The 22,684-nt window shown below is 45.8% G+C and overlaps 1 protein-coding gene across 1 annotated transcript in view; it reads right to left on the minus strand.

Moving 5' to 3' along the window:
- Positions 1–3,321: 3,321 nt before the first annotated feature.
- The window catches only part of SPTBN5 (spectrin beta, non-erythrocytic 5), a 1,780,873-nt gene continuing 1,761,510 nt past the window's right edge, over positions 3,322–22,684 (minus strand). The window contains exons 70-71 of the mRNA XM_069208774.1: positions 8,485–8,594; positions 3,322–4,444 (exon numbers count right to left, since the gene is read on the minus strand). Coding sequence (XP_069064875.1) covers positions 4,305–4,444; positions 8,485–8,594 — 250 coding nt within the window. The 3' untranslated portion in view covers positions 3,322–4,304. The remainder of the gene's footprint in view (positions 4,445–8,484; positions 8,595–22,684) is intronic.

A 22,684-nucleotide genomic window follows, 5' to 3' on the forward strand; every position in this document is an offset into this window, starting at 1 on the left:
GGTTTGGACAACAGTTACAACTAGTTGTAGGAAGAAACTTAGTCACCTACAAACGAAAGTACTGTCATCCTGAGACCAGCAGTCTTGCTCAGAGCAAGAGTCCAAACTACGACACTATTCCATTATTTTATTTAAAAAGTAGTCCTTTCATCCAGTGGGCTTTCTGCCTACAGGGGGTGTACTCCCTCTCTGCCCTCCAGGAATGCCAAAGTATTGGCTTGTCCCCTTTGGAGTAGGTGTATGGCCCACTGTCAGAGTGTGATGCCCATGCCCCTTTCGTTTTCCCCTAATGCAAAATCCCAGGTGTTCAGTGGGTTTACTTCCCCCAGGGGGCAGATTTGGGGTGACCCCCCCCCCCCTTACTGGGACAAACCTCATATCTGCCCAGAGGGAGGTGTAAAGACACTATTGCCCTTTCTGGGGCAGGGAAATGGCTCTATGTCAGGGTGGACTGCCCCCTCGTTTTGTTTGTTTTGGCGTCATTTTTAGTTACCTGTTGTCTAGAGGGCTTTATGCCCCCCTTAGTGGCAAACTAGGGGCAAACCCCCGTCTGGCCTAGGACAGGGGGGGCAGAGGCAAAACGGCTTGTTTGTCCACTTTGGGGTGGGGGTATTGGCAATGCCTGTATCACTTTCTATGCATCACATGCAAAATCACTGGTGTAGTGGACTTTTCTACTCCCCTATGGGACAGATTTGGGGCAATCCCACAGATAAAATTCCTATCTGCCCCCAAGGGTGCAGAAAAACATTATTGCCCCTTCTGGGGCAGGGGTATGGCTCAATGCCAAGGTAGGCTGCCCCCTTCTTTTGTTTGTTTTGGCACCATTTAGGAATCACAGACTTTTAGTGGGCTTTCTACTCCCCAGGGGGAAGGTTGGAGATTAATAGCCCTTATCCACACCTGGGGGTGGGGGGGAGTAGACAGTCTTTTGGGCCCCAGGGCATGGGCCCATGCCCAAGGGGGTTCTACCTCCCATAAAATACTGCATAAATGCAGCCCCTAGTGTCTAGAGGGCTATCTGCCCCCATCCTCCAGTGGGGAGCAAATTAGGGGAAATTACCATCATGCGCCTCCTTTGCAATTCTGGGGTGGGGGCATGGCCAGGCCCATGGTCGGCAGGCCCTACTCCTATGTTTGTTGCTTGTTTTCCCCCTGGTGTTTAGAAGGCTTTCTGCCCACCCAGAGGGGGGGAGATTAGGGGTAATCACCCCTTCTAGTCCTTGTGGGGAAAGAAAGTCTCTGCAGACTTTTGGGGTGGGGGAATGGCCTTGCCCATGATGGGCAGCCCCATCCCCTATGTTTTTTTTACCTGGTGCTTTATCCCTTGGTGTCTAATGGCCTTCTGTCCCACCTTTAAACACACTGGGGGCAGAAGGACTGTCTGGCCTTTTCTAGGGTGGGGACACAGCCGTATTCATGATGGGAAGTACCCACCCCGAAATTTCTATTACAATATATCATTATGACTAGTGGGCTTTCAGACCCACAGGGGTGTATCAGGTAATCACCTCCATCCACTCCCCCGGGGAGCAGAAAGACTGTTTATGCCACGATGGGATGGGGACATAGCCATTCCCATTCCCTAGGTGGGCAGCACCCATCGCTCTGCTTTTTCCCTGGAGTCTAGTGGGATTTCTCCTTGTTTATTCCTCTTTCTATGTGTGCTGCATTATGTGGCATACATAGAAAGAGGAAAACGCCTCCCAGGATTGTTTCTGTGCAGGAAGGTGCTACCTGCAGGTCATGATAGGATACTGGAGGTCAGAAGCTACTTAAAGGAGCAGTGTTCCCTTTACATTGTTTAAATGCTGCAGCCTATACAGGCAACATTACTATGTATTATTACCTGACTTACCTTAAAAAGAAGTAACATTTATTTGCAAAGGATGTTTTTAAAAGATCACTTTGCCTAAGTGATTTTTACAGGTATGATCCTTTTTCCTTCTACATTTCAAGTAATTCAACAAATATTGGCAATATAGGCTGTTTTTGAGGCTGCAAAAATTCTGTCACATCTGTTTCCTGCCATGCTGAAGTAAGGTGAAATAGATGTGACTTTGACTCTGAAAGAACTGTTCCAGGATCCCCGCACGTGGGCAGGAATATTCAGTGCTTGTGATTATCACTGGAGATCCCTGAGAGAGAACTAAGCCTTACAGCACATAAAAAAATAAAATAATTCAAAAGGATATTAAAAGTGAAAGTGATGCAGCACAATCTTAACCTTCACAGTGAGATGCATACATTTTTATATTAAGATGCCAGCTGGGTACATATACAGTCATAAAGTATCTATAAATAATGCTATTTTTAGATTTGCTATGTAAATATATGGTATACATGTGATTTCTAGATTTCCATTGAAGGGAAACCCTATGTTAGAATATTTTGTAATATTTATGTTGAATGGGGATATGAATGGAATTTAATTTATTCCACTGGCTAAATATTACAATTAAAGAAAGGGGGAATGTTAGGATCACTGTAAAATGAGTTATTTTAAGAAGTTAGAAACACTATAAATATGTCTCGAACCTAAGTAATGCCATAAATAATACAGATTCAATCAAGTGGCATACAAATCCACTATATTGGTTTGAAATTGGAGACATAGGGCCTTATTACAAGTTTGGCAGACGGTTTAAGCCATCTGCTGAACTTCAGATGGGAAGGTTGCCACCTTAGTGGCTACCTCCCCACCGGACCCATTAAGAGTTTCCCGCTAGGTCAGCGGGCGGAAACCTGAATTTCTGCCCGCTGGCCTAGCTGGAAACACCCTATAGGATTGTCTCTGGCTCTTAATCAAGCCGGCGGCAATGCAGTAGGATGCAGGGTGCATCAGCACCCTAGAACAGTGCGAGGGTGCTGACTAGGGGGACCCCTGCACTGCCCATGCCAAGTGCATGGACAGGGTAGGGGCCCTCCTGGGGCTCCATGCACCCTTTCTCTGCCAGCCATGAAATCACTGGCAAAGAACGAGGTTGTAATCCCCAGGGCAGCGCTGCAAGCAGTGCTGCTCTGGTGGATTAGGACAACCGCAACTGCCAGACCGCTGGGATCTCTGATCTGGCAGTGCTGGCGGTCTGACCGTGGCACCACCGCAGTGGTCATAATGTGGTGCATGGTATTGCATGGGATCAAAATGAGTAGGACATTCTGTTATTTGAACCTAATAAAAATATATCACTCTTATGGAAATCTAATACTGGAATTTCCGATGTCAGCATATGTTACAAATGGACAATGGATCAAAGCAACTTGCCTTTTCAATGTATATTTTTTAAATCTTTATACCCAGAAAATGAACACATGCTGTGCCAAACATCACCTGAAGTTCAGAGAATGTTTGCCTTAGAGACATAATAAAAAATGAAGTTTTTTCTGACAGATCAACAGATTTGTTGATTCCTTAACAAATCGTTGACAATAAATTGCACTCACCAAAATGCCAAGCACTTCTTAATCCACCAACTATAAAAGTGAGCAGATATGGTTTACACAAGGAAGTTTTATGGTCTGAGATAGCGTTTTTATTGTCTAAACACAACATGATGAGAAAATAAAAAATAAAAAATATGTTTAGTACACAATTTAAAAATTACACTCATGTCAATAATTTAGGCATGGTATAGTAATCCTTCATCCAAAATGATTAAAAAAACAAAATGGTTTAGAAAATCAAATCAGTGTTGACTGTCTCTGATGCTTAACATTGTAGGAATGAAACAACTTTTGGCAAATTGTGGTTGACCAAGAGACACCTCTGTCACTAAGATCATACAGCTGGATAAAATGTCCTGTGAGATCCCTGGCATGCTAGGTACAACTTATCACTGTAATCAAAGATAGATAGAACCATTTAAGGAAAGATGGGTGTCAGGATTTTAGGATCTGTAAATGCTGTGAGACGGGCTCCCACATAACTGCACAGCAAAATAGTTTTTCATGTAATTAATTTAAAAAAGGGTTTGCCAAACACACAGAAGAGGTTTAGCTATCAAATGATTTTTCAATCAGAATTTGAATAGACATGATTATTTTTGTTCGAACACAAATGTTTTCTTTCAAAATAATGTTAGATTGGTGAAATTTCCCTAGTTTGAAATATAAACTGGAGGGAGCTAAGTCAGTGTTATGTATACTCAGTGTAATGTAAATTTGTCAAGTTTGCTTTGTACATTTTATGTCAGTGTTATTTTTTATGTTTGCTGATGATGTTTGTCCATCCTCTAGCACTCTTGTGATCATCCCTCAGGCGATGCTCAGCACTTTAGGAGCACATGTTCTCTTTTTTCGAGCAGCTACTTCCTATGGAACAACCTTCGAAAGTTATGTCTATCCTTTCCTCGCTTCTCTTTCCCACTAGCAGCATCTGTCTGAACTTGGGTCAATATGGAATCCCGGTCTTTCTTCTCCAGCACCAACTCTGGTGTCCTTGTTTCTGTAAAATGAAACAATGCACATGTGATTAAAGTTGTAACACAGAATATGAAGATTTGGTGAGAAAATGAAGCTGAGGCAATGTTGGACAAAACCATAAAACACAAGAAATTCAATGTCATTTCCTCATTCTTTTGTATATAACCTGGTCCTATTTACTGAATTGCTCCACGACTTACAAGACCAAACAGAAGTATTAACATGTCAACAAAGTGGAATCCTAGAGATTTCAAGAATTCTAGGGATTTTAATTCCAGATTTTCAGAACAGTGCTTCAGAGAGTGAAATCCCTAGCAGATGCTAAGCTCCTCAGCAGGAAATCAGTGCCACAATTGCAGGTGCTCTGAAGTGCTGCTAGCATGATGCAAAGCAGAAGCATTTATTTACTTTCCAGCATAAAAGTTACTTTGGCTTGCCTTTTCATAAGGTCAAATCGACAATCCATTTCTAAGGGAGGAGCACCACAAACACCACTAGGTTTAGAGACAAAGCCCAATGTACTAAGGTAGCCTGACCGGACGTTGCATCAAAAACTATTGATTAGTAGAAGCAGGCACAAACAATCAAAAACACTTTAATTTTACCCAGAAACCAATGTATTGCATATGTGCTGCAGTACACCACACACATCCATTATTGCATTCAACCATTTTGCTGTTGAATATGCAAAGTTAATTTGTACAGGAATGGTATGCTTAGTAGATGTAGCTCTCCGTTGTTTCCTCTTTCGTACAAGGTAGGTTGTGAGAATATAATTTGGTAATATGATCTGCCTAGTGATGATTTGTTTTCAACATATTTAATCCAAGCATATTTCTACCTTTTTTGCTAAATTCCTCTTTCCTCTTCACTCTCCCTATTTCTCCCTAAATCCCCAGATTAAGCGTGGATCAGTTTAACCATTTCCTTGAGGGTATAACAAGAGCATTTGAGGTTTTGCAAGGCTCTGAAATCCTGCCATTTTACCTGGTAGCCTACTATGTAAAACATGCTGTGGCAACAGGAATAGTTCCCCATTTCTATTTAATGGATCATGAGTAGCGGTGGGCGGAGCATGCTGGGCTTCACTACATGGAATTCCGAGATATGACAGAAAAACTAAGTGATATTCCATGGAATTCTGCCAGTAGGCACAAAATATGCTGCTAGGGCGGCAATTTAAAGCCGATAGCGTGACCATCTGAAAATCAGCGCGAACTGTACCATACTTTGTTGAAGACCACACAGCCAATTAAGTTGATTTTGCTGCCGCTGAAATAGAAAATCTACTAGAGTGACAGCAAATCTACTCTAACAGCAGCCTTCTCTGACCTATCTGAATGCGACTGCTCATATCTGCCGGGATTATAAAATGGTGCTGGAAGGCTCCATGGCAACTGGAAATTCTGCCAGGGGCCCGCAAATATTGCCTGTTGTGGAGCCTTGCATTGTTCCTGAGAGGCATGAACAGCAGAATAATACCTCCACATGCAGATTGGTCGGATTTGTCAGGAACTCCGTGTAGGAAGTTGGCTCTGTATATATCTCAAAGTGAGAGATAGTGTGCACAGAGTCCAAGGGTTCCCCTTAGAGGTTGATAGTGGCAAAATTGGATAATACTAATGCTCTATTTTGTGGTAGTGTGTTCGAGCAATAGGCTTATCAGAGGGTAGTGTTAAGCATTTGTTGTACACACACAGGCAATAAATGAGGAACACACACTCAAAGACTTAACTCCAGGCCAATAGTTTTCACATAGAAAAATATATTTCCTTAATTTATTTTAGAACCACAAGATTCCAGTCCTCTCTGCGGTGTTTGTTCTCTGGAGCTCGAGCCGGGGGCGTCAGGTTCAGAGTGAGAAGTCTCACGCTTCCAGCAGGAAGAGAGAGTTCTTTGGAAGTTGCTAAAAAGTTGCAAAGTTGATGGTGTTTTTGAACAGTGCCACTGTTCTCTGGAGTTTCTTGGACCTTCGGGTTCAGGGCAGTCCTCTGAGTCCTCAGAAGTCGCTGGTCCCTGTCGGATGCGTCGCTGTACAGGTTCTTTGAGTCTGGAAACAGGCCTGTAGGGCTGGGGCCAAGTCGGTTGTTGTCTGCATCGTCTCTGCGGGGCTTTCAGGTCAGCAGTCCTTCTTCTTCTTGTAGGTTGCAGGAATCTGATTTCCTGAGTTCAGGATCACCCCTAAATACTAAATTTAGGGGTGTGTTTAGGTCTAGGGGGCAGTAGCCAATGGCTACTGTCCTGGAGGGTGGCTACACTCTCTTTGTGCCCCCTCCCTGAGGGGAGAGGGGCACATCCCTATTCCTATTGGGGAAACCTCAAATCTCAAGATGGAGGATTTCTAAAGGCAGGGGTCACCTCAGCTTAGGGCACCATAGGGGCCGGAGGGGTGGGCATCTCCACTCGCTGGAATCCCCTGGGACGCTGCAACAAAAGGCATGAGCCTTTGAGGCTCACCGCCACATGTTACAGTTCCTGCAGGGGGAGGTGAGAAGCACCTCCACCCAGTACAGGCTTTGTTCTTGGCCACAGAGTGACAAAGGCACTCTCCCCATGTGCCCAGAAACTCTTCTTGTTGTGGCAGGCTGGCAGAAACTGGTCAGCCTAGCAATAGGAGTCGGACTGGTATTCAGGGGGCATCTCTAAGATGCCCTGCGGTGTATTTTACAATAAATCCCACACTGGCATCAGTGTGCATTTACTGTGCTGATAAGTTTGATACCATACTTCCCAGATTTCACTGTAGCCATTATGGAACTGTGGAGTTCGTATCTGACAAACTCCCGGACCATATACTCTTTATGGCTACCCTGCACTTACAATGTCTAAGGTTTTGATTAGATAGTGTAGGGGCATAGTGCTCTTGCACTTATGCCTTCACCAGTGGTATAGTGCACCCTACCTTAGGGCTGTAAGGCCTTCTAGAGGGGTGACTTACCTATGCCACAGGTAGTGAGAGGTGGGCATGGCACTCTGATGGGAGTGCCATGTCGACCTAGTAATTTTCTCCACACCAGCACACACAGGCAGTGTGCATGTGCTGAATGTTGGGTCCCCAGGGTGGCTAAGACATGCTGCAGCCCTTAGAGACCTTCCCTGGCAAGAGGGTCCTTGGTACCATTTACAAGAGACTTATCTGTGTGCCAGGGCTGTGCCAATTGTGGGAACAAAGGTACAGTTTAGGGAAAGAACACTGGTGCTGGGGCCTAGTTAGCAGGGTCCGAGCACTCTTTCAATCATCACTGGCATCAACAAAAGGCAAAAAGTCAGGGGGTAACCATGCCTAGAAAGGCATTTCCTTACACTCTGCTTTACAAGCGAAACACGGAGTTACCCAAATTCCACCAATTCTGTGAGCAGAATTAAAATTCCGCCCGGCCTGACCAGGAGATCCCCACAGACATGCAAATGGGTCAAATGCTGGTTAAAATGATGCAACATAATAAAAGATTGCATACGTTTTACGAGTAAAGTTGATTTCATGTAAACTTGGCTTCTATTCCAGTTGTTTCAAAAGGGTAAAGGAGTCATTGTACAGATCAAAATCTTTTTGGTAACTTGGAGGCTTGGTTAAAAGGGCTATGGTGTTGCTGTATGGCAGAGTCCCTTGTGTATGTTGTGAGGTCTGGGTGCTGTGAGACATGGGGAACTACTGTGTTCTGTGGAGGCATGCTGGTGTTCAGTGAGGTGAAGCGTGTGGCCTGAAATGAGAGAGAGAGAGAGAGAGAGAAAGAGAGAGAGAGAGAGAGAGAGAGAGAGAGAGAGAGAGAGAGAGAGAGTGTAGGAGGGATATATTACCTGATGAATGTCTCAGGTAAGCAGATGATGGTTATGAGTAATTTTCTTCCCCTACTGGTATTACATCTCTTGCTTGAGAGACACAAGAGCCCAAGTTTCGCTCTTATTTACTTATCCTGCTTACAAAACGAAACCCTATGATCCAACTGCATATATAACCCCCATATCTCTGGCAACATTCCATAGTACGGGAACACTAAAGGCATTGGCTTCCAACACTAACTTCTCCAGTGTACTTGGAAGCCCGTTAGTATAATACAGTACCTTTGAGAACAGACTCTTGAGTGGTGGCCACTATCTTTGAGATGGTGTTTGCCTCTATGGTATTTTCAAGTGAAGCGGCCTCTGGTGGGAGCTGGAAGGAAGGTATCCGTCTGTCAAAACACAACATTCAGCCATCAGAGATAGGTCACATTTTCAGAAGGCACAACAATTAGCAAATGGTGTTTCCTTCTTATGCCATCCTTTACGCTGTGCTGTGTCCAGAAGCAAGCATGAGGAGACATCTGTGTAGTAGTAAAGTTCTGAATAACACAGCAAAACATGACAGTCCTCTTTGCAAAGTTTATGGAAACTGTTTGAAATAAATTAGGGAATATATTACAAATAGTCAAATCAATACCTAGATATGGCCCCCAGTGTACAGTGTGCTATATCATGTAAACTCTATCTATCTATCTATCTATCTATCTATCTATCTATCTATCTATCTATCTATCTATCTATCTGCATTGCCTCAACGTCACTTCTGACAATGTTGCCAGGTGTGAAAAGGATGAGTTTTCTCTCAAACATGACCTGGAAAAAAAGGAACAAGAGAGAAGTGAGCAGTCGGATGGCACTTGTTTTGGGGGCAACAACCATCTCCAATTTACACTCATCATGTCCATTAGTGCAGCAAGTATAGTGACACCAGGCCACAGAAGGAAATAAGTTACTTACCTGTAACTATAGTTCTCCAGTATTGGAATCTTTCATAGATTCACACGCTCAAATCATTCCCGTCGTCGAGATGGGAGTCCCCGGTACCTTAGAAAAGATAATGTCTCAAAGACATAACAGCAATAACTTAAAACTCTACTTTTCAGTAATCTATCCAAGTCCTTATGTAAAAAGGACCAAACTTGAGCCCAAACCAATCAGATCACTTTACCCTCTAGAACCTTCCTTAGAGAAGCTCCAGTACCTCAGATTTTTCTAAGCAATAGTGCGTATCCTGAAAGTTGATTGAGAAAGTAACAAAAGGTCAGCTTCCCCCGGAAGGTGGGTGAGTCGCATGTGAATCTATGAAAGATTCCAATACTGGAGAACTATAGTTACAGGTAAGTAACTCATTTCCTTACTCCAGTATTGGAACTTTCATAGCTTCACATGCTTGAATCAGACTATAAAGCAGTATTTACAGCACACTGCATTGACAATACATTGTTTGAATTAGTGACAGATAGCTATCTTAACTATAACGACATGAAAGCATTCTAACCCATAAAGCATAAAGATGCTGTTACATATGAGCATACATATTTACGTGCAAAAATAACCATACCTACATACAAATCACAACTATTAAAAAATGCAATGTGCGTACCAGAAAAAAGGGATGGAGGGAGGGAAAATTAGCTCGCCGTTATTGGAACAGATGTTGCAGGACCGCCTGCCCAACTGGTACATCTCCTTGAGGTACGGCATGTAGACAGTGGTGCCTCGTAAATGTGTGGGTACTTCTCCAGGTGGCAACTCTGCAAATGTCTTGTAGGGGTACACCTGCAAACAGTGCCATCGACGCTGAAAGTGATCTTGTGGAATGTGCCCCTACCAAAGAATGTGAAGGCTTACCAACTGCTTGGTGACAAAACTTTATAGCAGCTACTATCCACCTTGCTATATTCTGCTTGGAAAGGGCGTGGCCCCACCTCAGAGCGCTGTAAGCGACAAATAACTGTGTAGTCTTGCAAAAAAGTTTGGTTCTCTCCAAATAAAACTTAATATTCCTTTTGATGTCCAAAGAATGAAGAGCCCTTTCAGCTGGAGATGATGGATTTGGAAAGAAAGACTTCAAGATCAAAGGCTCATTAATATGAAAGTCTGATGGCTCTTTTGGAACAAATGTTGGGTTTGTACGAAGTATCACTCTATCATTCCTAAACTGATGGAAGGGTTCCTGAATGGTGAAAGCCTGGATTTTGCTGATATGTCTAGAAGTAAGGGCCAGCAGAAGAGCCACCTTCCACGATTAGTGCTTCAAATACGTTTTGTGAATGGGTTCAAATGGATGTCTCATAAGTTGAGATAGAACCGTGTTGAGCTGCCAGGAAGGTGGAGGAGGTCTTACTGGTGGAAAAACCGAAAGAGCCCCTTTAGCATGAGCCAATCCCGTTGATGCCAGATGGAGGAGATAGGGCAATATCTGTTCTGGTGGCGATAATAGTGGATCAATTTGTTCTTTTTGACACCATAAACAAAACCTTTTCCATTTGAGAGAGTATAATTTGTTTGTGCTATCTGCTCTGGCCTTTGAAAGTATCTTCCAACATTCGGGGTGAATGTTTAAAAGGGGAAAACTTATTGTGTTCAGGAACCAAGCCATTAACTTCAGTGACTTGGGGTCCGGATGCAGCATTTAACCTTTGTTCCTTGTCAGGAGCTGCAGTGAGACCGTCAGTGGAATGCGTTCTGTCTCAGAGAGCAGGAGGAGCTCTGAAAACCAATGTTGGCGAGGCCACTACAGAGCTTTCAGAATCAGTCTGCAATGCTCTCTCTTGAATTTTGTGAGCACTGTTGAAATCAGGGGAATGGGAAGAAAAGCGCAGGCAAATATTCTGTACCATGCCATCGAAAAGGTATTCCCCCACGAGCCCGGATGGTGAACCCAACTTGCATAGGAGCAGCATTTGGTGTTCTGCGGAGTTGCGAAGAGATCTAGGTTGGCCTTCCCCTAACTCCTGAAAACTTTGTCGAGCACCTCCTGGTTCAGCTCCCGTTCATGAAAGGATGATGTTAGTCTGCTGAGGAGGGTGTCTGTTGTCTCGTTCTGCTTTCCTGGCAAGTGTTCTGCTCGTAAACTAATTTTGTTTTGAATAGCCCAATTCCAAATAGTTTGAGATTCTCGAGATATGAGAAGAGATTTCTTTCCCCCTTGCTTGTTCAAGTAATGCATCTTTGTCGTATTATTTGTTCTTATCAGAACCGCAGAGTGTTTTATCCTGGGAAGGAAAGCCTGCAAGGCCAGAAATCCTGCTCTCAACTCCAGGAAATTGATGTGATATTTCCGCAAATAGTTGCTCCACTTTCCGCTGACCTGTAGATCTTGAAGGTAAGCCCCCCATCCTTCCAGAGAGGCGTCCGTGGTAATGACCAACAGAGGTCGAGGCAGCAGAAAAGGAAGACCTACTGCGATGTTTAGCTGATCTGCCCACCAGTGTAGCGCTTCGATCATACGAGGAGTTACTGTGATTGAAGAGTTGAATGAGCCCTCTTTCTGAATCCATTGAAGATCTAGCTCTTCTTGCCGGGGGCGGATTCTCAGGTGACAGAAAGGAACTAGGTGAATATAAGAAGACATCATCCCCAGAAGCGATTTGTAGCTGCGTACTGAAAGAGACTTTCTTCCTTGAACTCTGTTTGTTAGAGATATGAGTTTCGTTTGTCTCTCCCCCGAAGGGAAAGCCTTGTCCCTGATCATATCTATGTTGCCCCTAAAAAGGTTGTTACTCTTTCTGGCAATATCTTTGACTTGTTCCAATTCAGAGTGAGACCCAGTTCGTCGAATAATTCCATGCAAGCCGTTGTTGTAGCAAGACTCTTGATATGACCGCGCTTTTATTAGCCAATCGTCTAAATAGGAAAAAAATGATTTTTTTTCTTTCTTAGCCAAGCCGCTACCAGAGCTAGACACTTTGTAAAGATTCTGGGGGCAGACTTCAGGCCAAATGGAAGAACTCTGAAATGGAAATGGCTGCCGGCTGCTGTGAAGTGCAGAAACTTTCTATGAGCAGGTGAAATCAGGATATGAAAGTAAGCATCCTATAGATCCAGGGTCATCATAAAGTCTCCGTGATTCATGCGGAGGAGAATGTCCTGCAACGTGACCATGCGAAAAGTTTGAAGTTTGAGGTATTTGTTTAAGTCCCTGAGATCGAGAATGGGATGCCATGCTTACCAGTTTTTGCGTACCAGAAAGAAACGGGAGTAAAAACCTCTGCCCTTCTCTGAAGAAGGAACTCTCTCTATAGCTCCCTTCTTTAGCATTATCACGACCTCCAGATGGAGTTGTTTTAGATGTTTTTGAAAGAAGGTACGTGGAGGGCGAAAAGGTGGGATTTGGATGAACTCTAAAGTGTAGCCAAATTGAACTATCTTTAATACCCACCGGTCCGATGTTATCTCTTGCCATTTTTTAAAAAAGTGTGATATTCTTCCTCCTGTCCTGGGAGTTAGTGGTGGGGATATAGCTGAAGCCGGAAATTTGTCCTTGGGGTCGCCCTGCACCCTTGCTCTGACATGCTCTACCCCTGGGAGGAGGCCTGGAATAGGACACCTGGGGTGGTTGCCTCTGTGCGTTTTGCGGTCAGAACTGCTGCGTCGTATAAGCGAGATAACGAAAGCCTTGAAAAGACCCTGTATATGACGGGACTCCTCTACCCCTGGAGCCTCGGAAAGGCGACTTTTTGAATTGAAATGTCGGTTTCTGTATCCGTTCTGATCACTTGCAGAGTTTCATCTACATGTTTACCGAAAATAGCCTCCCATCAAATGGAAGGTCCAATACCTTTTTTTGTACTTCCAGATGAAAAGAAGTCGCTCTAAGCTAGCCCTGCCATCGCAGCACGGTCCCACCAGCTAATTGTTGAAAAGCAGTGGTCGCAATATCCATTGCACAATTTATAACATCAGCCGAGGAGCCCTCCCCCTCCAAAAGGATCTTCTTTACTTCCGCCTTAGAATCTTCCGTAAGGTGGTCAGATACGGAGGAATATCAGCCCATAACTGCCTGTCGTATCTGCCCAAAATTGCCAACGAGTTCGTTGCTCTCACTATAAGCCCCGACATAGAGGAGAAACGCTTCCCAATCTTGTCCAGCCTTCTCACTTCCTTGTCTGGGGGCGCTGAAATTGGCATCAATGGATTCTTCGAACGCCTCTGCGATGCCTGGGTTATGACCGAGTCTGGTTCAGGTGACCAATGAGACAAGTTGGAGCGTCTTCTGGAGCTTTATATTTCTTGTCTAACCTTGGTAAGACCGCTGGCATGGTAGCTGGATTCTTCATTACCTTTAGACCTTCCTCCTAGATGTAGTCTACTATGGGTATGGAGCGTATACTCTTCTGAAAAGGCTCCTTGAAGTCGTGTAAAAAGTAGTCCATCTGCTTAGATGCATGGGCAGCACAAATCTCTTTGCTGCTCTCTCAATCAAATTATGGAAACCCCCAATGTCTCCTGGGGGTGAATCCACCTGAGTAGGCGATGGCAATGAAGGGGTTGGCAATATGTAGTTGTCCCAGTCTGAATGCGTATCCTGAAGCTCTCCTTCTTCCCTCTCCTCATCTGAGGAGTCAGTAACCTGCATGAAGGTCCTCTGCGGGGTACTCCTCGCCAATCTAGGCGACAACCTAGGCTGTGGAACTGGAGTGGCAGATACCACGGGTGGAGGTTCCGTTTGTATGTTCTCCAACTGTGGTGTTGACGGAAACCTCTTCTTCTAGTCTGATAAAATAAGCTGCACATCAGAGATGAGGGAACTTGGGATACAGACCATATCCTCTGGCACACCTGGTTGGTCTCTTTGAGGAGAATAATACTGTTGGTAATATTCCTCTTCATCTTCCTGACACTTAAAATGGAGCTGGGTAGGGCTATGGGCTACCCCAAAAGGCCCATCATCATAAGAATCCTCCTCCAAAAGATGAGTCGGAATTAAAGGTGTGACCTTACTTGGGGAAGTGGCTCGCAGAGTTATATCCCCTTTCCCAGTCGAGGCCTGTATTTTCCTCCTCGACGGTGTCGATGACGGTGCTGTCGACGAGGTCATCGACGAAGTCATCTCAAACTGCAAAGGCTCGCCTCTGGTCCCTGTTCATTGTGTCGCAGACGATGGCATCGTCATCGGAATCGTCGTCGCCGACGGTGTTCGTCGTCCTCGGAATCATCGCCGATGACATCTTTATCTTCAACGTTGACGGCCTAGATTTAGTTACCGTCGACGTAGACATCGTCGACGAACAGGAAGCCACAGTCGAAAGGCTGGTAACCATTGACGTTGTTGTCATCGATGCAGGCGCAGTATATGTTCTCATAGACTATGGTGGCAACGGCAATAACTTCGTTGATGGTCCGTCGTCAGGAGCTGAAGAAGGCTTCTTGAAAGTAGTGAGAACCTATGGTGGAGGTGTGAAAGGCTCTGAAGAAGGTTTATACACTTCCTTTGAAGTTGAAGGCCGGTGTTTAGATTTTGAGGAAGATTTCTTGCATGAGGTGACGATGAGAGACTGCGGCCTTCACCAAACCCCTGTGAGATCTTTTAAAAAGTTTTGGAAGGTTGTCTTGAACCCTTTTCAGAGTGAGGCGATCTTTGCCTCTTTCGGGATTTAATAGAAGACCAGGAAGATTCCTCACTGTCCGAGTCTGAGACAGTGTTCTTCCTTGTTTTAAGCTTCTGGAGCCATATAAGCAGTCTTCCCTCTCTATCCTTTAAAGTTTTTGAGGAAAAGGTACGACATACCTTGCAATCAACAGCAGAATGTTCAGGATAGAGGCAATATATTCAGTCTCTATGCGGATCCTCAGAATGGAGCCTTTTCTTTCCACAAGTACTGCAGGCTCTGAAGAGACTTTTCCTCTCTCTGTCAGACATTGTGCTGACAAAGACAAAATCATGAAATTCTGAGTGTAAATAAGAAACACTCAAAAATAAAGAAGAAATTCAGATGTAGTGGCAAAATCTTCTCCAACAGGAAAAAAATGAGCAGAGCTCAGAGGAGACACCCTAGCATGACGTGCGGTAGAGAATCTGAGGTACTGGAGCTTATCTCAGGAGGGTACTAGAGGGTGGAGTGATCTGATTGTTTAGGGCTCAAGTTTGGTCCTTTTTACATAAGGACTTGGATAGATTACTAAAAAGTAGAGTTTTAAGTTATTGCTGTTATGTCTTTGAGACACTATGGGCCTGATTCCAACCGCGCCGGGCGGCGGTCGCCGCCCTCCTGGCGGGAACCGCCAGATGGCCGCTCCGCGGTTGAAAGACCGCTGGGGCCATTCTGACTTTCCCGCTGGGCCGGCGGGGGCTAGCCAATATAGCGCCCAGCGGGAAAGCGGCCTGCAACACTGAAGCCGGCTCCGAATGGAGCCGGCGGTGTTGCAGGTGTGCGACGGGTGCAGTTGCACCCGTCGCGCTTTTCACTGTCTGCTAGGAAGACAGTGAAAAGCATACAGGGGCCCTGTTAGGGGGCCCCATGACACCCGTTCCCTCCAGCCTGTTCCTGGTGGTAAAAACCGCCAGAAACAGGCTGGCGGGAAGGGGGTCAGAATACCCATGGCGGCGCTGCTTGCAGCGCCGCCATGGAGGATTCGGCCAGCCGGGGTTAATCCGGCGGGAAACCGCCAGACCCGGTTTTCCGACCGCGGCGGAATGGCCCAGGAAGCACCGCCAGCCTGTTGGCGGTGCTTTCCGTCGTTCGCGGCCCTGGCGGTTTTTACCGCCAGGGTCGGAATGACCCCCTATATCTTTTGTAAGGTCCCGGGGACTCCCATCTCAACGACGGGGAATGATTCAAGCATGTGAATCTAAGAAAGTTCCAATACTGGAATAACCTAAGGAGCCCTATGCAACCAAATTGTGGCTGTATTTCACAACTTTGATGGAAGCATGGGGAAGAAGGGGACATTTTCCTAGTTTGCAATAGGGCCCAGGGCACCCGTGTTTGCTACTGTAAAACAAATTTGCAATTAGCTCAGGGTAACCCTAATGACAGATACACTGAAAGTAATTGCAATCTATTTCCCCTGTGCACTCGTTCCTATAGTCTACAAACCTCCTTCCTTATCAAAAGAAGTCATCTGAGATTCCCACTGCTAGGCCTTCCAAGAGGCACCCAGGCTCTCACTCTGAGGGAGCTTTGGACCTTGGATGGAGCTAACCTGTTGACGCTTAGGCATCTATTTGCCAAAGGCCAACTAATCTCTTGCTAATGGAGCAATATGAACTCCACCGGGGCAGTTCCTGACATATGGTCTCCTCCCTATGCTTCTGAGGGAGACGTGGCAGGTGGAAGACCTGGCAGAAAAGGGGGGGGGGCACTAGTAGATAATCTGCATAATCTAGCAGATGGAAGGTGGTTGGTGACCAGGCTTACGAGCACTATGACTGCACTTACACAGCTCCACATAAAAAACACTCTGTGACACAAGGGAATTTGGTCGGGCTCTGCAGGACAAGGAGTGGCAGAGCACATTGACACATCCACATAGGAGCTCGCACAATGTCAGGCTGCAATTAATTTAATTGTATATACTACACACAGCATATCTCTCACAACACAGCAAAATCTAACACATTTTCCCAACAGTCCCGGACATGTGTGCCAATGCCAGGCCCCAGCGGCACATTCTTTGGGACTAGCCGCAACTTACCCAGATCTGGCAAGATGTCAATACCACTGTAGCCTCAACCATAGGCCGCCCACTCCTTGACACATAGGAGGTGATTGTTCTAGGCATATACAAACGCCAGAAAAAATATAAAACAGTGGCTTGCTTAACAGGCCTAGCCCTTGTCCTGGAAAAATGTGCAGTGACAATACAATGGAGAGCGGTGGTGGCCACCGGCTGAAAGCCAAGGAGACAGTGCTGGGCTTACATAAGCACCATATTGCCACACAACCCTCTGTCACTTTTTTAGGCACCAAACATGAGACTCCATCTGTTCTATCTCCTTGACCCACCCACCCATTACACCTACCGTAGAGGACTCTTGTAAACAATGGAACTACCCAGACTTAGGGGGTGATTCTGAGACTGGCGGGCGGCGGAGGCCGCCCGCCAGTCTTCCCCCGACAAAATACCGCTCCACGGTCGCAAGACCGCTGAGGGTATTTTGAGATTTGCCCTGGGCTGGCGGGCGGCCGCCAAAAGGCCGCCCGCCAGCCCAGGGCAAATCTACCTTCCCACGAGGACGCCGGCTCCGAACGCCGGCTCCGAATGTAGCAGGCGTAGTGGGAAGGTGCGACGGGTGCAGTTGCACCCATCGCGTATTTCAGTGTCTGCTTTGCAGACACTGAAATACAAAGTGGGGCCCTCTTACGGGGGCCCCTGCAGTGCCCATGCCATTGGCATGGGCACTGCAGGGGCCCTTAGGGGCCCCGCGGCACCCCCAACCGCCATCCTGTTCCTGGCGGGAGACCCGCCAGGAACAGGATGGCGGTAGGGGGTGTCAGAATCCCCATGGCGGCGGAGCGCGCTCCGCCGCCATGGAGGATTCTCCCGAGCAGCGGAAAGTCGGCGGGAGACTGCCGACTTTCCGTTTCTGACCGCGGCTGAACCGCCGCGGTCAGAATGCTCGACGGAGCACCGCCAGCCTGTTGGCGGTGCTCCCGTGGTCGGTGACCAAATGACCCCCTTAATGTTTTCGCCCCCAATGGGCAGAACAGGACACCTTTACATATTCAAGCCCCCGTCCCCTTTCCTGCCATTTATCCATGGGGTTGGACCCATCCCTCCCCAAGAATTCCACCCCTCAGCCTCCCACCAACACTTGTCCCTGTTATTTTAGTGCCATTAAAGTGACACAGTTCAGCTACGATTCGGGGCCCACTGTTGTCCAACGTTTGATGTCTGTAACTGTACTAGTCTTGTTTGTATAGACAGACTACTGTCCCTAAAGCCTGATTACTTACATGTGTCTTATGTTTTTTACTTGTTTATGAAATCAATAAAACATGTTTAAAAAATAAGAAGTCATTTAAGAGGCATGATGAATGTGAGTGCTCTAAATGAGAGTAAAATGTGGGACTCTAGATAGTTTTGGGTCAAGATGAGTGATTGAAAATGGGGGACTGAATTACAGGTGTCATGGTGGACTGAAATGTCTAACGAAGAATGGTGGATTGAGAGATTTCTAACAAAGAACATTCACAAAATAAAGAGAGAAAAGTTATTCAGTGAACTACATTAATAGTAAAAAATGGTTAGATAGTAGAAGCACAGTTGCTGAATTTTTAATGGGGAGGGAGGTTACGATATGTGGTTCCTGGTCATGAAAACATTTTGCAAAAGGTGAGTACAATTTAGGCAATGATTAACAGTACTTCACATAAATTGGGTGCAAAAATGACTCCAAGAAAATTATATTTTTTCGACTTTTCTCCTTAATTTACACTTTTCAGAAAAACTGGTGACTAACTTGCAGAAACGATCTTTGCTCTCATTGACAATTGTTTACATGGCCTGCTGTTGATCCAGCGAGGTCTGACAAAGTTAGCTTTTTTGTCCTTTCTATCCACTCCTCCGATTTCTCCCAGATGATGAGTGAATAAACCATGTATAAAAATATAACTTAGCAATTACAGGGACTAGTAAATTGTGTAATTTGGTTATTATGTTTTCATGTCCCAACTAATAAATAAACTGCATCTGCATTAAGAAAATGAGCTACTTACCTGTAACTGCAGTTATCCAGTATTGGTATCCTTCATAGATTAACATGCTTGAATCATTCCCTGTTGTTAAAGTAGGAGACCCACAGTATCATACTAAAGCAATAGGTAAAATCATAATAGGCTATAAAGGCATTAAGTCATCAGTTTAATAGCTAATGTATGTCCTTTTTGAAAAAAGGACCAAACTTGAACTATGACCAATCAGGTACTAGACTCCCAAGAGAGGCTGATTCCCTCAGATTTTTTAGCACAAGTGGGAATAACATCCTTAACAAATAAGGGGAACCTCTCAGGTGAGGTAGGTGGGTTGCATATGAATCTTTGAAAGATACCAATATTGGATAACTGAAGTTACAGAAAAGTAACTAATGTTCTTATCCAGTGTTGGATCTTTCATAGATTCACATGCTTGAATCAGAATAGCAAGCAGTATTGTAGGCAACTGAAGTAGCCTTGGAGGATGGTGGGTAAAAGTAATACACTTTCATAGTAGTCCATACAAAATACATATTTATATGTATCTAGATATGCATTTGAAATCGTAAACATGCATATCTGAACCGTTAGATTAATATAAGTTAATAGAACAAGGAAGTGGTAATATACAGCAGACTGAAAAGCACTGAAATTTGATTTGAATGAACACCGCCATTTGAAGAGGCTCACTGTAGGAAGTTGGCTCTGTAAATACTATCTCAAAGTGAGAGATAGTGTGCACAGTGTCCAAGGGCCCCCTTCAGAGGTTGATAGTGGCAAAATTAGATAATTCTAATGCTCTATTTTGTGGTAGTGTGGTCGAGCAGTAGGCTTATCAGAGGGTAGTGTTAAGCATGTGTTGTGCACACACAGGCAATAAATGAAGAGCACACACTCAAAGACTTAACTCCAGGCCAATAGTTTTTATATAGAAAAATATATTTTCTTGATTTATTTTTAAACCACAAGATTCAAGATTTGAAATAAATACATAAAATTCAAGGTACTCCACACAGGTGAGTAAGGAACTTTGAATTAAAGCAGTAGTACACACAGAATAGGTTAAAATGGTAATAAGCTATTTTAAAAGTGGACACTGCAAAAATCAGCAGTTCCTGGGGGAGGTAAGTTTGGTTAAGTTTCTGAGGTAAGTAAAGCACTTACAAGTTCAGTTTCCTGGGTATAGGCAGCCCATCGTTGGGGGTTCAAGTTATCCCCAAAGTCACCACACCAGCAACATAGGGCCGGTCAGGTGCAGAGGTCAAAGGAGGGCCCAAAACACATAGGCGCCTATGGAGAATAGGGGTGCTCCGGTTCCGGTCTGCTGGCAGGTAAGTACCCGCGTCCTCAGGGAGCAGACCAGGGGGGTTATGTAGAGCACTGGGGGGGATACAAACAGGCACACAAAACACACCCTCAGAGGCGCAGGGGTGGCCGGGTGCAGTGTGGAAAGTTGGCGTCGGGTTTGCTATTCAAAGCAATGGAGGGACCTGGGGGGTCACTTAGGTAATGCAGGCAGGGCACGGGGGTTTCTCGGGCCATCCACCGACTGGGCTAGGCAGAGGGCCGTCTGATGGTCACTCCTGCACTGGAGTTTGGTTCCTCTCGGTCCTGGGGGCTGGGGGTGCAGTGCTGGGTCCAGGTGTCGGGTTCCTTGTTACCAGGCAGTCGCAGTCAGGGGGAGCCTCTGGATCCTCTCTGCAGGCGTCGCTGTGAGGGTGCAGGGGGGTTGTCTCGGGTTACTTGCGTGGTCGCAGTCACCTGCGAGTCCTCCCTGTAGTGTTGGTTCTCTGGAGCTTGAGCCAGGGGCGTCGGGTGCAGAGAGTGAAGTCTCACGCTTCCGGCGGGAAAAGTGAGTTCTTTAAAAGTTGCAAGAATGTTGCAAAGTTGTTGCTGTTTTTGAACAGTGCCGCTGCTCTCTGGAGTTTCTTGGTCCTTTGGGTTCAGAGCAGTCCTCTGAGGCTTCAGAGGTCGCAGGTCCCTGTTGGATGTGTCGCTGTGCAGGTTCTTTGAGTCTGGAGATAGGCCGGTAAGGCTGGGGCCAAGTCAGTTGTCATCTCCGTCATCTCTGCAGGGCTTTCAGGTCAGCAGTCCTTTTTCTTTGTGTAGGTTGCAGGAATCTGATATCCTGGGTTCTGGGGTGCCCCCAAGTACTAGATTTAGGGGTGTGTTTAGGTCAGGAGGGCAGTAACCAATGGCTACCGTCCTGGAGGGTGGCTACACCCTCTTTGTGCCTCCTCCCTTAGGGGAGGGGAGCACATCCCTAATCCTATTGGGGGAATCATCCAAAACCAAGATGGAGGATTTCTAAAGACAGGGGTCAACTCAGCTCAGGGCACCTTAGGGGCTGTCCTGACTGGTAGGTGACTCCTCTTTGTGTTCCTCATTATCTTCTCTGGACTTGCCGCCAAAAGTGGGGGCTGTGTCCAAGGGGTGGCATCTCCACTAGCTGGAGTGCCCTGGGGCATTGTAACACAAAGCATGGGGCTTTGAGGCTCACTGCTAGGTGTTACAGTTCCTGCAGGAGGGAGGTGTTAAGCACCTCCACCCAGTGCAGGCTTTGTTTCTGGCCTCAGAGAGCACAAAGGCTCTCACCCCAGGGGGTCAGAAACTCGTCTCAGTGGCAGGCTGGCACAGACCAGTTAGTCCTGCACTGAAGGATTGGGTTAAATACAGGGGGGATCTTCTAAGATTCCCTCTGTGTGCATTTTGTAATAATGTGGGTTTATTATTCTGAGAAGTTTGATACCAAACTTCCCAGTATTCAGTGTAGCCATTATGGAACTGTGGAGTTTGTTTTTGACAAACTCCCAGACCATATACTTAATATGGCCACACTGTACTTACAATGTGTAAGAATGGACTTAGACACTGTAGGGGCATATTGCTCATGCAGCTATGCCCTCACCTGTGGTATAGTGCACCCTGCCTTAGGGCTGTAAGGCCTGCTAGAGGGGTGTCTTACCTATGCCACAGGCAGTATTTTGTGTGCATGGCATCCTGAAAGGGGATGCCATGTTGAGTTTGCCTTTTTCTCCCCACCGACACACACAATCTGCAATGGCAGTGTGCATGTGTTAGGTGAGGGGTCCCTTAGGGTGGCACAACACATACTGCAGCCCTTAGAGACCTTCCCTGGAAACAGGGCCCTTGGTACCACTGGTATCTTTTACAAGGGAATTATCTGTGTGCCAGGGGCGTGCCAATTGTGGAAACAATGGTGCATTTTTTGTGAAAGAACACTGGTGCTGGGGCCTGGTTAGCAGGGTCCCAGCACATTTCTCAGTCAAGTCAGCATCAATATCAGGCAGAAAGTGGGGGGTAACTGCACCAGGGAGCCATTTTCCTACACTTACCTTATTGGAATAGATGGTGTAATACAGCTCATCCCACAGCTGAGTCACTGTGTTGACTCTAGGCAGTAGTGCTGCATGAACAAGTGGGTACTCTTCCAAGTGGCAGCTCAACATATTTTCCTCCAGTGGGATGTCTGTGAACAGAGCAGCTGAAGTGGATACGGCTCTTTTGGAATAGCTTTAGCTTTTCTCATCAGGGGTGTGCCCACATTAGAATGGCAAAACTGAATTGCTGCTGAGATCCATCATGCTAACATTGCTTTCGTCACTGCAGTCCTTTGACACCTTTGACTTTAAGAGACTAGCAATTGATCCATTTTGCTAATGTGTTTACTATGGTGGAGGTAGAACTTGAGAAATCGTTTAATGTCTAAAGTATGGAAAGCCCTTTCAGTCGGTGTGGTAGGATTGGGAAAAAATGCCCAAAGTATGATAGGTTCATTGAGGTGAAATTTGGAAGGAAACTTTGGAATGAACCTTGGA

This window comes from Pleurodeles waltl, chromosome 9 (genome assembly GCF_031143425.1).
Source record: "Pleurodeles waltl isolate 20211129_DDA chromosome 9, aPleWal1.hap1.20221129, whole genome shotgun sequence".
Lineage (NCBI taxonomy): Eukaryota > Metazoa > Chordata > Amphibia > Caudata > Salamandridae > Pleurodeles > Pleurodeles waltl.